The sequence below is a fragment of the Chinchilla lanigera genome, unplaced genomic scaffold (genome assembly GCF_000276665.1).
Source record: "Chinchilla lanigera isolate Chin_1 unplaced genomic scaffold, ChiLan1.0 scaffold00012, whole genome shotgun sequence".
Taxonomy (NCBI): Eukaryota; Metazoa; Chordata; class Mammalia; order Rodentia; family Chinchillidae; genus Chinchilla; species Chinchilla lanigera.
Window position 1 is genome coordinate 10,411,855 of NW_004955413.1, and position 16,618 is coordinate 10,428,472.

Here is a 16,618-nt window from a genome sequence, read left to right on the forward strand (position 1 = left end):
AAAGACCCTTTTCTCCAAATAAGGTCAACATTCATAGGTTTTGCAGGTCAGAGTGTGGATATATCGCTTAGGTCCCACCTTTCAACACACAACAGGTCCCATAGGATAGTAGGGCGTAGAGGTGAGGAGTCCATGTAAGAAGTCAGGGAATGTCAGGGAGGAGGTGGCCATTCAAGGGGAAGAAAGTGAAAGGGGGAGAAAAAAGAATCTCTGGTGCTCTGCTAGGAACCTAATCATTTCCAGTTTGAGTCTTGGAAGATGACCACTGCCAAGCCCAGATAATGAGCTGAGGTTAGAGACTTCCAGTCTCTGTCAAGATGGTTTCAGAATTCAGTGTTTGAGGATGTCTGTGGGAGTACATATTAGACACATGCTTAAATAAAAAGGGAAGAAGTGGTGGTAGTTGACCCTGATAGGCAAACCTGGGATTGGCCCAGACCCAAGAGTCTGTGCTGGATCTATTCAGATGGTAGTCAGGTTTTGCAGGTTAGAGTGTGGATATATCATTGGGGGGCAGGGATGGGGCTCAGTATTTGGGGCACTGCAAAGGGGCAGACTGACTGCAAACTAGGAGAAGTTGTCCCTTCCCCCACTCATTCACACTGCACATTTCACTCACTCCTGGCATTTGGGGACATTTGATTTTGGACTGTTTCCTGCAGATCTGTTCATGATCAGCTGTTACAAGAGGACTATTTATTTGACAGTCCCAGAGGACTCCCACGCATGAATCATCCCCTTAAATTTTGATCAGCTACCTGGATGTCTAACCTAGGCCTTTCTTGCTAGCACCCTGGCTCGTTAGTCAAGCATGCTGCTTCCCCTGTGAAGCTATTTTTAGCCCAGCATTCCACTGTTTGACCAACAGGGTCTGAGCCAGGATCAGGGTGTGACAGATCAGGTTTGAGGTTAGCTGTCTCCCACTGATTTGCAGCCTGAAGTTAATAGGGCAAGGAAAACACATTTGTACAGTGGAAACCATGGTCCCATTCCCTCACAAATGCTCAACTATTATTCAAACACTTCAGGATAGTATTGTCATAAAAATGCATATCATTATACTGGTTTTCTTCCAGAATGCATATTTACTTATTTGTTCGCATGTAGATTTAAAAGTCATACCCTGCTGTCTTAATACATTCTATGTCACCATAATAGAACACCATAGATCGGGTAATTTATAAAGAAAAGAAATTTATTTCTCACAGTTCTAGAGGCTGGGACATCCCAGGGAACGGTGCTGACAGCTGGCAAGGACCTTCTTGCTGTGTCAAAACACACTCACGGGCATCACATGGCAAAGAAGTGTGAGCACGAGACAGAGAGCACAAGAAGGCAAGGGCAGAGAGCCAGGAAACCGAACTCACTTTTACAGCAAAGCCACACCTATGAAAACTAACCCACTTTCAAGGTAATGATACTAACCTGCTCATAAGAGCAGAACCTTCACAAGATAATCACCTCCAAAGGTTCTTGATACTGTTACAATAGCACTTAAATTTCAGCTTAAGCTTTGGAGGGGACATTCAACCCTAGTACCTGCTTATATCCAAAATGGGTAAAATTGACTACCGCACCCTATGTGGCTTCCCAGAAAAAGCAGAATAATCATCATTCAGAAAAGCCAAATCCACACAAGGAATATAGATATTATGTACTGCAAATATGTACTAATAAAAAATAAATTAAAATGAATAAATAAAATAAGTAATGATTTAAAAAGAAAAGCCAACAGGTCTTGTTATTTGGCCAACCTGATTGTACTTCCCACGTTCCAGCCCTCTTTGAACAGAGGAGCACCTGTTGACTTCTGAAAGTTCATAGAGTTCATTTAGTCCCTTGAGAAAAAGAACTACGAAACATAACGTGGCTACAACACAATGGTGATGGGAATGTTAGAAGTAGGACGTAGTCAGACACTGTCCAGAGCCTGATGGTCACACAGCAAACTTCCAGTGACCGGCCGCAACATACCTGAAGGTTTCCTTCTATCCAGCTTCAACCCCATGACTCCATAACTGACCCTTCTCTCTCTCGGCACCCCTACTTACCATGACCCAACAGTGGTTTAAAGGTCAGGGTCATCCTATGCAAAGGTTACAGTCAATTTAAAAGCCATCAGCCCACCCAAATACTGGAAATCACTATTATTGTCTACTTAAAGTAATGCTTCTAGAAGACTTATTAAATAAAAAGCAAATGTTAGAATACTATCTAATTATTATGGCTCAATTAATTAGATAGCTTTAACACAGGGAAAGGATCTGACTTGTTAAACCTTGATAATGTATAAGAGAGGATAGGGAGAAAGGAAATTAACTGGAAAAAAGTCTCAGGGTCTAAATAGGATGACAGGGTCCATTTAAGAACTATAGGCTGCCAGGATTTTCAGGAGGGCAATTTATTGAACCCCTCTAAGTTTCAGTTATCTTACCTACAAATAAAGATCTTAGCACCAATACATAAAATAATCAGTGCAACATATTTGGCCTCATGTCTGGTTTAAAAGAGCTGAAAAATGTTAGCTGAGGTATTATGGTTAAAGTTATACTGCTAATAATAACAATGATAATCTTTTTATTAGTAGCAATGACAGTGACAGTAAACTCTGCCTTAAGAAGTGTTGGGTTGAATGGAACTGTTATCGTTTGAATATGAGATGTTCCCCAAAAGGCTCATAGTGTTGCAGGCTTCACTGTTGATGGGCTTTTGGCATGTGCTTAGGTCATGATGGTTCTAACTTCATCAATGGACCAGCCCACTGCTGAGATCATAATCTGATGGCATTAAAGGGAGGTGATGGAAACAGGGAGGGGGCATCAGCTGAAGGGAGTAGGTCATGGGCAGTTCCCCTTGGGGACTATCTCTTGTCCTTGGTGCCTTACTCTTGGGCTCTTTCAACCTCTCTCTGCTATCCAGCTGTCACATGGGCAGCTTTCCTCCACCTCACACTCCCACCGTGGTGCTTCTGCCTCATCACAGGCCTAGAAATGGCAGAGTCCAGTGAGCATAGATGGATACCTCTGAAACCATGAGCAAAATTAAACTTTTCCTCTTCTAAGCTATTCATATCAGATATTTTGTTACAGAGGTAGAAAGCTAACTAACACAATTTACCATGTGTTCCACTGTGGTATGGGATAAGTCTTGAGTTTGCCCTCAACTCCAAGGTCATTGAATGAAATGGTAGAGGATTAAATGAGAAACAGAGGCAGGATCTCAATACCTATCTTTAGCTATGTCATAACATTGCATGGTGTTAGCTAAAAGGAAACATCCCTCCCAAGTGATTTTAGAGTCAAACACAAAGGGACATGAACCTCGACTCTGTCACTGGATGATGTATAACTTCAGCAAAGTTACCAAGCTTTTCAGAGTCTTAATATCCTTATTTGTGAAATAGGAATAATCACAACTACAAGAAGATTACCAACGCATGGCATAGGTAATGTACCTAACACCCTCCAAATACACCCGCCTCCCTTCACAGTTTCATACTCGGGTCAGTAGACTGCCAAAATGAGAAGTCCATCTGGAGAGGAAAGCAGCAACAGCATCAGCGTGGTGAGCTCTTTGTTAAGAGAAGGAAGATGTCAGCAGCTTCCTCACACCCTCCTCCTCCTGGAGGAGCCGAAGGTTTGCACAGTACAGTTGCTAAATGTTAGCACTTTCACCCACATTTAGTTACAGCATGTAGTGGAATCGTACTCAATCCACTGTACAATGCTATCACGAAAGCTACCCAGTCAAAAACAGCAAATCATAGGCTTTAATGGAAATTTAACTCTGAACATTCTCATTTTGTACCCCACATAAATAAAATCTCAGCACAGTTTTTGCAGCACAAAATTGAAGACAAATTTTTAAAATGTTGTAAATCTAATGGCTACAAATATCTTTCCATCATCACTGCAAGGCGGTTATTATTTGATTTGAATTACATAGAAGCTATGTCATTTGGGATAGTCATAACAAGTTTAGGAACCGTTCTTCACGGTAAATGCTGCTCTGCTTGATGAAAATGTAATTACATAGAAAATCACAATCACAAAATCATCTTATTTCTATTCTCAACATTATTGTTTCAATATCTGTGTTATTTCTTTTTCTAAATTCAGAGAATGCATTTCCTCTCATGCATTACCATGCCCAAGACTTTGTCTTCCTTAGGTGTTTTGAAGTAAAAGTAGTATGAATTTTGACATTCTAAGTAGACTTTCAAAATACTCTCCTGATTTTTATAACTATTCCTGACACTAATATGCAGTTTTATGTCATTAGTTACTTAAACGTTTTCTATAATCATGTAGATTATGTTGACACTTCCGGTAGGGTGCTTACACTTTACTATTTTGTCATTTGCAAAATTTGGAAATACACCAGATAACCATCTTCAATCATTTTCAAATTAAACAGCTGTTAAAGGGTTCCCGCTGTCTGGTGCTTTCTTTGCCTGTAACACTGAGTCCACTGTTGGCCCAGGAGGTTCTTAAGTACACACCCCTCCCTCCCCCACAGACTTTGTACTTTTGAAATTTTATTTATTTATCTTTTGGTCTTAATTCTGAACAAGTTAAAGTCTTTGGCTTAATGGAACTCATAGTTAGAGATAGGGGCATACCATTAGGTATAGATCTACAGATTACTACAACAAAACAAAAAGGACAGGTGTTACAGCGAAGTGATAATAACCAATTGGCATGAGAAACGAAAGAGTGACTAGCTGCCCAGGGGAGCCAAATGAAGCCCCTCACAAGAAAAGTGATCTCTAGTTTGAGTCTTGAGATGTCTGTAGGAGTTCGGAAGAATTGGGAAGAAAAACCTCCTGGGCAGATCCACAGATGGAGGCATGACCAGGAGAATGAGGAGTTGAAGATGCCCAAGCTGCAGGACACAGGAGCCCAAGTACTTGCCAACAGCACTGCAGAGCAAGGGAGCACAGGAAATCACTTGGAAAGACCTTAAAAGGTATAGCAGGGCAGAAGAAAGTCAAATACAACTGCTTTTGTTGTATGCAGAAAGTGATAGGGTTGAACTTCTCGGAAGATAACCACCCTGATGTGGAGGACAAACAGATGCCTGTCTTCTCTTCTGGAAGTAGCCTAGGGTAATAAATCCTTTCAAAATCTCAGGAGGGATAACAATCTCCCCTCATCCAATCATGCTCATTCAAATAGAAATACATTCAGTTGTCACTGAATGGCCCACAATATTATGAGAAAGATAAGTACAGTACACTGAGGAATATTCAGAACCATTTGAAAAGAAATTGTGATAAGTATGGCAGCACTCCACTTGCCAGTCCAGAGCCCCAAGGAAAGCTGTGGGCCATCACACCTCTGCCATGTTGATGCACAGCAACAGGTCCTGACAAACACTCCTACATTCATGAGTGGGGACATGATCCACTATGTCTCTGCCACATCACTACAAAGCAAACTGGCTCTGCCATATATTATGTGGCTTCTGTTTGCTACCTCTTGGCCAGGCTTTCATGTGAACAAACTCTCTGGCACACCTCTGGAAACCCACACATGGGGGATGGCCCATCAAACTGCTGCAGCATCCACGTTTTAGGGTGCGCATGATCCATCTCACTTAGGCCACATCAAAGTACTGGGCTCCATAAAAGTACTTCTTAATTCCAGTATTGCCTGCGTTCCAGAAATAGCCACAAAAATGTGGTGGTGGTGGTGGTGGTGGTTGTAATGGGATGAAGGAAGATATCTAAGTCAAATTTCATCAGGGTCATAATGATGAAGGAAAATGTTTAGAAATGGATTCATTAATAGGAGGGTGAACATATGGATAAATGCATAATAAATAATGAGATAGATGAAAGTATAAACAAAAACAAAAATAAGGGAGCAGAAAATATAAGAAATAGTTTTAAAAACAGGAAGAAAAATAAAAAGACAAATCAGAGAAAGTGATAAAATAAAAAAGGAAACATAATAAATTATATATATATGTAATTTCTTCAAGAAACTGTTTATCTTCCCACATGCTTTTGAATATTTTTGAAAAGTAAATATAGATAGATGGAAAAATCTATCTATCTGAGCCCCTAGGGACATATCTTCTCTTTTTCACTCTTTTGAAACCATTTGCCTAAGTCTTAGGGTTTTATCTTGGAGAAACCTGACCCAGGTGCTAAGGCATTGTCTATTGTTCTAAAGGTACCTGCCTGTATTTCGTGGCTTCACCCTGGAGATGGATGTGGGGAGTCACATTTTCTTAATTTTACGGAAACAATGAGTAGGAAATTTGTCGTAGGTGAAAATCTCCATTACTTTTTTGACTGTGAGCTCTACCAGACACTCCACAGAGCCAGCTTTGATCACTTGTCTTAGACCACCATCCTAATTACCGTGGTTCAGGGGACAGCTCTTCCATGGAAACTAAGATGCTTCAGACAAAGCTGAAAGTCAAATGCACTTGGAATGGGTTTTGTATATCCTCATGCAGCAGAGATGGAAACCATGAGATACTTCCTGCAACTGCACAGGCCCATAAGGAGGCCTGCAATTGGCATGGGGGCCAACCCATTCATCAGCGGCACACAGGGGCAATCATTAGGTTAAATAGCACTTACTTCTCTTTAAAATGCAATGTGAACAATCCTCCTGCTCAGCCCTAGGAACACAGGAGTGTGTACAGGAACAAAGGAAGAGCCCACAGCCAAATACCACTGGGAAGAAAACGAGGCCATAATGCTCCCATCCCCTCAGTGTGGGTACACAGGGGCAGCCCTCTAATAACACACCGGAGAGCCAACCTGGAGCTGATAGGCCACCCAACTGTATCCAACAAGAGCTACCACGTACTCAGAAAGCTGTGAACATACTAAGCCCCTTATTTGCAGCCCATGGTGTACTTTTATACATCAGGAAGCAAACACGAAATAATATTATTCCAGTAGGGAAACAGATTTCTGTTCCCATGTCCTAATTGAAGAAAACATAAGAAAGAACAATTGATTCTAAAGATTTAGAAAATTAACAGGTACATGAGAACTTCAAATAGGACCCAGACCAGGATCGTAGGCAAGATGGTAGGTTTCAAATGGGTTTCTTACCTTTTTGTCACTCAGGCCAGAAACCTGGTCCACATACTCTTCTTGGATCATGAAGGCAGCTAAGTTGGCAGTGTAGCTGGCCAGGAAAATGACAGCAAAGAAGGCCCACACCGACACCATGATCTTGGACGTGGTCCCCTTTGGGTTCTGCACAGGTACGGAGTTGTTAAACACCAGACCCCAGAGTAACCAAATAGCTTTGCCGATGGTGAAAGATGGGCCGCCTGGCTCTGGCATAACAAAAAGATGAGGACGGAAAGTTAAGCCAGAGTTACTGATTCTAGTTTAACCTAGAAGCACCCAGAGCTGGAAAGTCTCTGCTCAGAGCAGGAGAGACTGAGCCTTTTCATAGACAATTTTATCACGTGAGAGTCTGTACCTCTCCTTTCTGGGAGACTCAGAAAGGCAGAAGAGAGCTCCTCAGGAGAAAATGAGAGTCTTGGGGTGTGTGTGAAATCTTTCTCCAAACAGCAACTCTCTTGCTGTCATATATAAGACCATCAAGATTACACGAAAGTTGAACAGTAATGGCCAACTATAACACTATGATCACAATTAGGCCACTATTATCATTTCTCTAAATGTTTATGTTTGTCTCTATCAAGGAGGCATTTCAGTGTGCAACACATCAGCAAGAATTGTACAAATCTTCCCTATCATTGTCAGAAACCCATTTTAAGCCTATTTACACTGATACTGGATGGCTCTGAATGCACTTTTTGCTAGTTTTTTTCCAGCTTCTAGCACTTAGCCCTCAGTGTTTCAAACGCAACCTAACTCCCTCCCTACTCTGTTTCAAGGCCAACACTTTTCAACCCTGCAGTAGTAGCTTCTATATAAAAGCTGATCGGGAAACCCAGAGAGGAAAGCATGGACTCCTGACCCAGGTACATAGATCTGAGGGCAAGAAGTAGCAGTTCTTGACTTGACCTTCCCCCCTCTGATCTTTACATAGTGTCAAGGCTTCTGCACATCAATGCATCGTGACTTCACTGCTATTTCTTCTAGGTCAAAGCAAAATCTTGCCTGTTGCCTGGATCTTCAGAAACCCCTCTACTGCAGAAACGAACATCTGCTTGCACAATTTTCCAATGTATTAACACAGGTCTTGGGATGTTTGCTGTGATCCTGACAGCATCTGCTCAGCCAACAAAATCATCAGGGACTACACATGTCGAACTTGATATCTAACTGTACACACACATCTGTGCATGTGGATCTTATTTCATGCAACAGATGTGTAACTAAAAAATTGTTTATAAATTGAAGTTTTGTAAAATGCAAAACATTCTAGAGGGAGTTGCTATTTAAAGTGGCACTGTGTGGAATTCCTTTGTGAAGATAAGCATTCCATGGTAATGGAACTATAAGTGCTTGCTCTGGGTTGTGTAAATCTGGATTTTTCACTTTCTAGAATTTTTTCAAAAGTAAGAGGAGGCTGCACACTTAATTTCTTGACATTGTTCACTTCTTTATACACTTACATGAGTCCCAGCAGTTTCACTTCTTACAGAGGCCCTCAGCCTGGGCTAGAGATCATGGTTTGTGGATGACCCTTTAGCACATATGCAAAGCCACTAACCATACTGTATTTCAGGGACATTAACAATTCCACCACAGAACACACAAACAAAATAAAAAGCTTGGAAGTTGATCAGTGACGTGTCGTCCCCCATCCTGGACTGTGAATTCAACGGAAGCATAAGGGGAACTTTTACCAACTATTGCAGCCTGGTATCTACCAGGTAGAAGTTCTTACTAAATTGCCACGGTATTGTGCTGGTTATTCTAATGTGAAATCAAGATAGAGAGCCACTGTTTTGAAATATACAGTAGTCCAAGCTCCACCCTAGACTTCATGAATCAGAAAACAAGGTCCTAGCACTTTTGTCTTTTAAGGTGATTCTTATTAGGAGCCAGCGTTCAGAATTTTTCCTCTTGACATTACAATTCCAGGATAACTCCCACTGTGAAAGCAGAAGACTTGGAGGAAGGAGAAAATTCGTAATTCTGGGATTTTCAGGAAGTTTTAGAGGAGCTATACACGGGGATCTCATGCTCCCCTTCAGAAATCTAGTGAACTTTTAAAAAGTGTCATAAATGTTTCAAACACAAAGACAGTCCTCACATCTCGGGTGCATCTACCCAGGGAACTGGATACCTTGTAAGAGCTATGGGTGAAAACTAGTTTCCTCATTCATTTTATTTTAAGTACCTGACACTTTTCCTACCTGGCAAGGGAGCTGACCCAGGCACATACATACTTTGGGGATCTCAGACCTCAGTAGTGATCTTTTAGCTGAAGAGAGCTCCACTAGCCACAGCCACTTGCATATATTCCCTCGAGCAACCCCTCTTTCCTCACTCTTAACATGTGTGTACAATCTGCCTTGTGAGTCACATCTGTTCCGACAAACAACTGCCCTTAGCCTGAGGTTATCCAAATAATTTTCTGTGACATATTTACACTAACGGTCTTTACCACCCATCTTTCCTCTCATTTACTTGGGGGTGGGACTCGACTTAGGGCTGGCATGTACCAAGAGGGAACATGGAAGTCCCAACCGATAGGTGCATAAGGGATTATTTTTTCCAGAAATGAGTAAATTATAAAGGATGCATATAAAAATGAGGGGCACAAAGATTTAGAGTCACAAATTAGAATAAATGCCGAAATGTAGTGGTTGCAGCTGGCCTTACCTCTGCCATCAGCGAGGCACCTGTTATAACCCACAGGGCTGAAATATTCAAAGACAAAGACAGCCACAGCTGAGACGATGAGCAGCATCACGAACATCATGACCCATACGTCAGCACTGAATGGCTCTGGGAACGAAAAGAAAACCCGGCCAGGGTCAGAGCAGAGAACAGATGCTCATTATCTGACATCTTCATTTGCTCATGCAAACACAAACTTGGAGGAAAACAAGGAACAAGGCCTTCAGTGAGCCAGGGACTAGGTTAAAGAGAAATAAGATGTACTGAGCAAATCCATTCCCCAGATGGGCATATTGAGGTTGTTTTTCTTTCTAACACATGAAGAAGATAACCTCATGCTTGTGAACCTTCTGAGGTTTTTACAGACAGTTTCTGGAGCTTCTGGACCCATATCTTGGTATTTCAGTAAAAGGTACAATTGGAAGAAATACTAGATAAGGTGCAAGTGAATTACCCTAGATTGATTTGGTTTATGTTTTCATTTCTATAATGTTTTCATTTCTACAATGTGAAGACTCCCAAAACCCTTTGCCATTGCTACTGAATGCTGCAATCAAATTAATTCTTAATAGACTAGAGTTGAATTGGTTCCATAATAATTATGAATAACCACTCCTACCTATTTCTCTTAAATTTTCCAGCCTAGATTTTCCTTTGCAATCCACTTTGATTTGGCATATTTCATTACACATTATTAGGTTATAAGATTATAAGTCAAAGCTAAAAATCTATGTTGAAAATCAATATCTGCAGCAGTAGGAATTTAACAAGTGACAAGGGAATGTGCATAAGTAGAGATTCACAAAATAATTATAATTGTTACTTCCCTTATTACTAGGTGATGGGGTTGGTGGAATAAGACCAGGTAAAATAGCAAGAATGGGCTACATATTTCTTTAATACCTGTAATCATTTTTGCCGATTCCCTTCCAGTTTAATAACTCTCTCTGGCTTGGAGGTGCCCAGAAACTGAACACTATATTCTAGAAGCCATCTCTCTGAAGGTCGGTACACAAAAGGATAATCGCTACTCTATCCCATGATGCAGTGCTCCCCCAATTGTGTCTCAAAAATAGTCCTAGCCTTTTCAGCTGTCACACTGTAAAATGCTCATAACTAAGTGAATTAACATGCTGTTTTCCCTATCTTCCAAATCATTAATAAGATGAAATTGAGAAAGGGGAAAAATTGGCTGCAAATTAGAAAATATATTTCTCACTCTGAAACCTACTTTACTGTTGAACTTCCAAAGGAATTATAAAAGCTTGGTCACTTAATCAATTTAAAAAGAACCTTAATAAAGTTCCAGAGCTTAACACGCCAACTGTGAAATACCAAACCTTTCAATGGCAGCCAGAGAGTCAAGCATAGATGGTACAATTCAAAGCTTCGCTATGGTGGTTGAGGGAAATCTCCTTCATCTTTGACTCTCATTGATTGAAGTCCTACCTCAATTTCACTTTTTTCTAAGCCTGGAGAATAGCTGAGTAAAAGCATCACTTTCAGGTCAGTCTCTTCCCCCATTAAGTTCAGAGCAACACAAAAAAATAATAAATATCTGTACCGGTCTTCTTAATTTACAAAACTTTATTTCATCACACACTGTTAACTACAATCATTTTAATGAGCCCTTCATTATGGATTATCATACCTACTTAAGAGGAGTAAACTAAGGTTGAGATCAAAGTCCTTCATTCACACTCAGAAAGTGGCGGAGTGAGGGTATGAATCGAGTCTGCTCTGCGCATTATGTTGCACTAATTGCCCACCATATCCGGATTCCTTAGGATGTGGTATTCATTAGGAATGGAATTCTGAATTCTGTCTAGAGTACAGGCTCTGAAGGCTGCCATAACTGGACTTTAGCTTAGATCTGTTTTTCCTAAATCATACAGTGGATATAGTAGTATCAGTGAGTTAAGACTATTGAAGGCATGCACAATAACAGCTGGCACATCACATATTAGGTGTTCAATAAACACTGGCTTTTCTTGTCCTCATAACGAATAACTCCTCCAAAATACTCTGCCTAGCATTTCTGTCATTTCAGAGCTCACCAGCTCTTCTGGTTTAGAAGTTATAGTTCATGATAAACTGACAAGAGTTAGAATTACAATGTGCATTGTATCTTTCAATGTTCCAATCATCCTTATGAAGGAAAAGTTCAAATAAATTGCACCCAGCAGCTATGAGGATTAATGCGTACAGTGTGTGCTATCTAATAACATTTCACACAAGGTTGGCAGGGGCAGAATTTGTTTCACTGTGAAATAAAAAATTAGCTAAGAAACGAGTACAATTGTAATTTATAGAAAAATTCTATGGAACCTATAATTCCATTTAGTGGTACATTAATTTAATTAATTCCTTATGAAGCAAGTTTAAAGAAATATTAATCAGTGTCTATTCCAATATCTTCATATATTTGAAGATGCTGACATCTCTTAGAGTGATTATGACTTGTCCAAGAGCTTATAGCTTGTTTATGACCAAACCAGACTTCCTGTCTCCTGGCCAAATGTTCTGTTTTCAAGGTGACATCTTATTTTCCACCCCTTGCTCCACAGCCCCTACAAAAAATATGGGGTATGAGCTCAGAGAAGCCCTCATCTAATGGAAATCTTGGCCTTCTCTTACCCAGTCTTATATCCTATCTAAGGTTTTGACACATAAGTGATACTGGGAGGTGGGGAAGTAGAGGCTGCGTAAGGAGGAAGCCTCAGATCAGCTCTGGCTGGCAATGCCTCAAAAATTCATGTGAAAACAAGAGATCTATTTTGGTAGTCCTAGGCTCCATTCTTGAAGACAATTAAAAAAAAATAAGAATGTCAGTGATATCTAGAATTAAGCATTATTAGAGGAGGAAGCAGTCTCCAGATCAGCTAGTGAAAAGGCCTCTTCTTTGGATGAGGAAACTGAGCCCCAAGATAAAGCAAATTTGCTTGAGGTCAAACAATGCCTAAGGGACGAGAAGGGGACTGACGGAGTCCCCCGGGGTTTTTTTTAAAAGGCATTGTGCTTTCTTGTTTTCCTGAGTGTTCCTGAGCTTTGCTTTTTGAGAATAATCAATTCTAAAGTCCCCAAATAAAGTCCCTAGCAAATGGCAAGCCTCCTCGTGGTTGAAAGAGCCTGGCCATATGCTTCTGCAATAGCCCCATATCTATCCCCTTGTCCATACATCCATTTCTTCCCACTAGCACAGGCATGATTTACCTAAGAAGGCAGAAGGTGAGACAGTCCCGTTGCTCCGTGACACCATGACACTGATGCCCGTCTCTATGAAGGGTACAGAGAAGTCGACCACCTCTGACCGTTCCTCATTGATCGTGAGTGATCCCACTGCCATGTAGGCCCTCTTCATGACCACCTGCAGAGGAAGGTACAAGGCTCCAATTACAACCCAGGAAGACAGGGGCCATCGTGAGGAAAATACACATGGCCTAGCAGGAACTTTCACTGTAGAGTGGGAACAGTACCTTCTCTTTACTATTTTATAATTCTGGAAATATATGAAATGAACATTTTAAGAAATATAAAAGTGAAGCAAAATAAAAGAGAAATGGAAATGGTCCTTACTTCCTGGCACTCACCTCTCCAATCATACCATTCCAGGTCCCATTGATCTTCTTCCCATGCTTGCCATTGGTGACCAGGTAAAGGTCATAGGTGAACTTCACAGATTTAGAAATTTTCTTAAGGATGTCTATACAGAACCCCTTGCAGCATTTTTTGATGTAGCCTGGCTCCTCATCTGTTTTATTCCTACCCATAAAAAGGAAGGGGAAAAAAAGCAAAGCTTTGTACAAGAAACAAAATATTATTCTTGTTCATTGAAATCCCAACCCTAAAACAGCCGCCACCTACATGCCAAGCCCAATAAACCAGACCTCCTAGCCACAGTATTCTCATTACACTGAGCCACATTTGCTGGCAATTTTTAATGTTCTGTTGAAGTATAATACACATCAGGAAAGGGTACATATCCTAAAGGTTCAGGTCACTGAATTTTCACACGCTGACTTTTCACACCTTCACCTTTTAACTGGTACCCCAACCCTGGTACAGAAAAGTGTCTAACACCTAATAGGTCTCTCATTCTTCATTCTAGATCCTTCTTTCTCTTACTAAAGAGAATGATTACCCTGACTTCTGAGAGCATAGATAAGTCTGATCTATTGTCAAACATGGCTCTCAGTCTCAAAGTTTAGGAACATACTGGTCCAAGGAAACATATTTCAGCAGCAAAAGTGAATTTAAACCTCTGTGAATCCGAGGTCCCAGTCGCTGTGGCCAGGCAAGGCCAAAGGAGTGGTAGCCAAGTGGTTAGCGAGGCATCTTCCTAGCTTGTGACTTGGACAGAACCAGACACCATACCACAAGGCTGCAAGTGGCCCCACAGCTAAAGTGCAGGTGAAAAGTGCATGGCACTCAATTCATTCCAGGCTCCAGGCTCCAGGCTCCAGGCCCCAGGCCCCAGGCCCCAGGCTAGCCAGGTGCTAACAGTTGCAACAAACGCGGCTCTCCCATGCCACCCAGGACCTGTGGGGGAGGTGATACACGTACTCAGAGATGATGCGTTTTTGGCAAGGGACTGTGTTCCTCATGCAAGTTCCACTCAGAGGGTCCACACTTTCCACAATGACAAATGGTGCTTCCTCCAGGGTCACAATGCTCAGGTGGTCATCCTCCTGCTCCTCTGTCTCAGGACACATTCGGGGCCACACGTAGTATTTCATCTGCAGGGACTTGTCTTTCCACTTCCCCACCTGCACAGGAATGCACAGAAGACTCAGAAACCAGAAACCACCGGCCATGACATAAGAGCCTTTCTCATCATCATCTGAATCTTTCCAAGAAGCACTTAAATGAAGGCAAACAGATGCAAGCCTTGCACATAATGAAGAGAAGACTTTTAAAACCATATGCTCAACAGAGACTACTGCTTGCAAATCCAAGAAAGCAATACATTCAATCACTCACCCACTTACTGAACGTAAGTGTGGCCCTACTATGTGGTGGGTACCCTGCTAAATGCTGAAGCTCAAAGAAGCATATTCTGTCCTTCATCAGGCTCACATCAGGCTGGGTGAAGAAGTCAGGAATGAAAACAACTATTTACAGAACTATGTGGTGAGTACTAAAATTGAACCAATTGCTGTGAGAACGTCTATTTCCTGTGTTTTGTGTGGCTGTCAGGTTTTTTTTTGCACTTCACCATAACAAGGAACGTGATAGTGAGAACAGAAAATAGTATTGGAAAGGTCAACAGAGTGACTGTAGCAAATGAGCTAACTGGACATGTTCTGGCTTATAATAGAGGTCCAGGGGTGAACTGCATGCAGAGCCAGGTAGGTATGATTGGAACATAATTATAAGTTGGGATGAAAGAATACAGATGTGGATTGTTTGGGGAAGGGAGGGTTGGGCTGGTAAGGACTACTGAGTCAGTAAAGATATGCACCTGCAGTGATAAGACAGGTCTCATTGTGAGCTGCCGCATGTGGCCACACGGACTGTACAGCACATCTCCAGGGAGCACCATTCACATGACTAACATCAGTGCTGAGTGTCCCCAAAGCACGTACGTGCCAGCCCCGCTGCCAATCACGAGATAAGCACATGGCTTTGATCATCTTTTAGAAGAGCCATTCATTCCTATTTTTGTGATAGAATCTACAAGACATTGGAAATTCTCATTCTCTGCTATTGAGCTTAATGAAGAAAGAGAGAGCTCATTTTAATTTTCTATAACTGAGGACCTCTGTCATAGAAAATCATCCTCCACGTGGTAAGGCAAAATAGAACAGGTGAGGATTACAGAACTACTTCGGTTACTTAACTACAGAAATCAATAGGGAGCAACGAACTGGCAGCACTTCACAAACTTTTAAGTGAATAGGCATTTCCGTATCAATTCAGGATTCAAACTCTTTTGTTGTTATTTCTCCTTTTGTCTGCATTTAGGTTTCTACCTGGTGTCCTCTCAGGTGTAGCTCATTTCTCCCTCACCCTTATCCCACGGTGCTGATGACTTCCATCCCAATTAAGCCTGTACATTCACAGCCTTTGCTTCATTGCCTCGCTATCATATGGGCAGTGATTTTGTGTCCTGGGCTATTTTGTTTGGCACCTGTATGGTCCTTCCCTGACATTAACTCTGCTTCTGGTTGGTTTCCTTCTGAGTGTGATATTTGCAAAATAAATAATATTTTGCTTTTTTGTTCACAATAATGCATCATACCAAATGTTTGCTCTCCTTTATATACATAGACATTCCTCAGCCTACAATAGGCTTCAATCTCAATAAATCCATTGTAAGTTGAATATATCATAAGTTGAAAATACATTTCATAACCTGTGACCTGCAGAACACCATCACTTGTCAACACAGTCACTACAAAGATCAGTTGTTTCCTCCCGTGATCTTGTGTCTGGGATCTGCGGCTCACTGCCACTGCTAGCATCATGAGAGGGTCTCATACCACGTATCACTAGCCCAGGAAAAGCTCCAAAGTGGTTTCTACTGACTGTGCATTGCTTCTGCACCATCATAGACTCAGAAAACCATGGGTCAAGTAACTCAGTGACGTATGTACAGATGTCTCTTCACCATTGATTTAATTTTGTTCTAAGTCTGTTTTTCCTCCTATTGCTAATATTATTTGTTTCTAAAGGAAGCAATTTTAAATGACTTCCAAGACATGTGGAGATAGAAATATCCTCCACCAGGGGCTGGGGATTTAGCTCAGCGGTAAAAGCGCCTGCCTGGCAAGCGCAAGGTCGTGAGTTCGGTTCCCGGTACCGGAGAAAAACCAAAAAAAA

General features: G+C 41.4%; 1 protein-coding gene across 2 annotated transcripts in view; it reads right to left on the minus strand.

Moving 5' to 3' along the window:
- Grin2b (glutamate receptor, ionotropic, N-methyl D-aspartate 2B) overlaps positions 1 to 16,618 on the minus strand; it is a 421,074-nt gene that overhangs the window by 52,924 nt on the left and 351,532 nt on the right. For both annotated transcript variants that reach the window (XM_005378985.1, XM_005378984.2), the window contains exons 7-11: positions 14,360 to 14,562; positions 13,387 to 13,558; positions 13,010 to 13,163; positions 9,779 to 9,904; positions 7,079 to 7,308 (exon numbers count right to left, since the gene is read on the minus strand). In XM_005378985.1, coding sequence (XP_005379042.1) covers positions 7,079 to 7,308; positions 9,779 to 9,904; positions 13,010 to 13,163; positions 13,387 to 13,558; positions 14,360 to 14,562 — 885 coding nt within the window. The remainder of the gene's footprint in view (positions 1 to 7,078; positions 7,309 to 9,778; positions 9,905 to 13,009; positions 13,164 to 13,386; positions 13,559 to 14,359; positions 14,563 to 16,618) is intronic.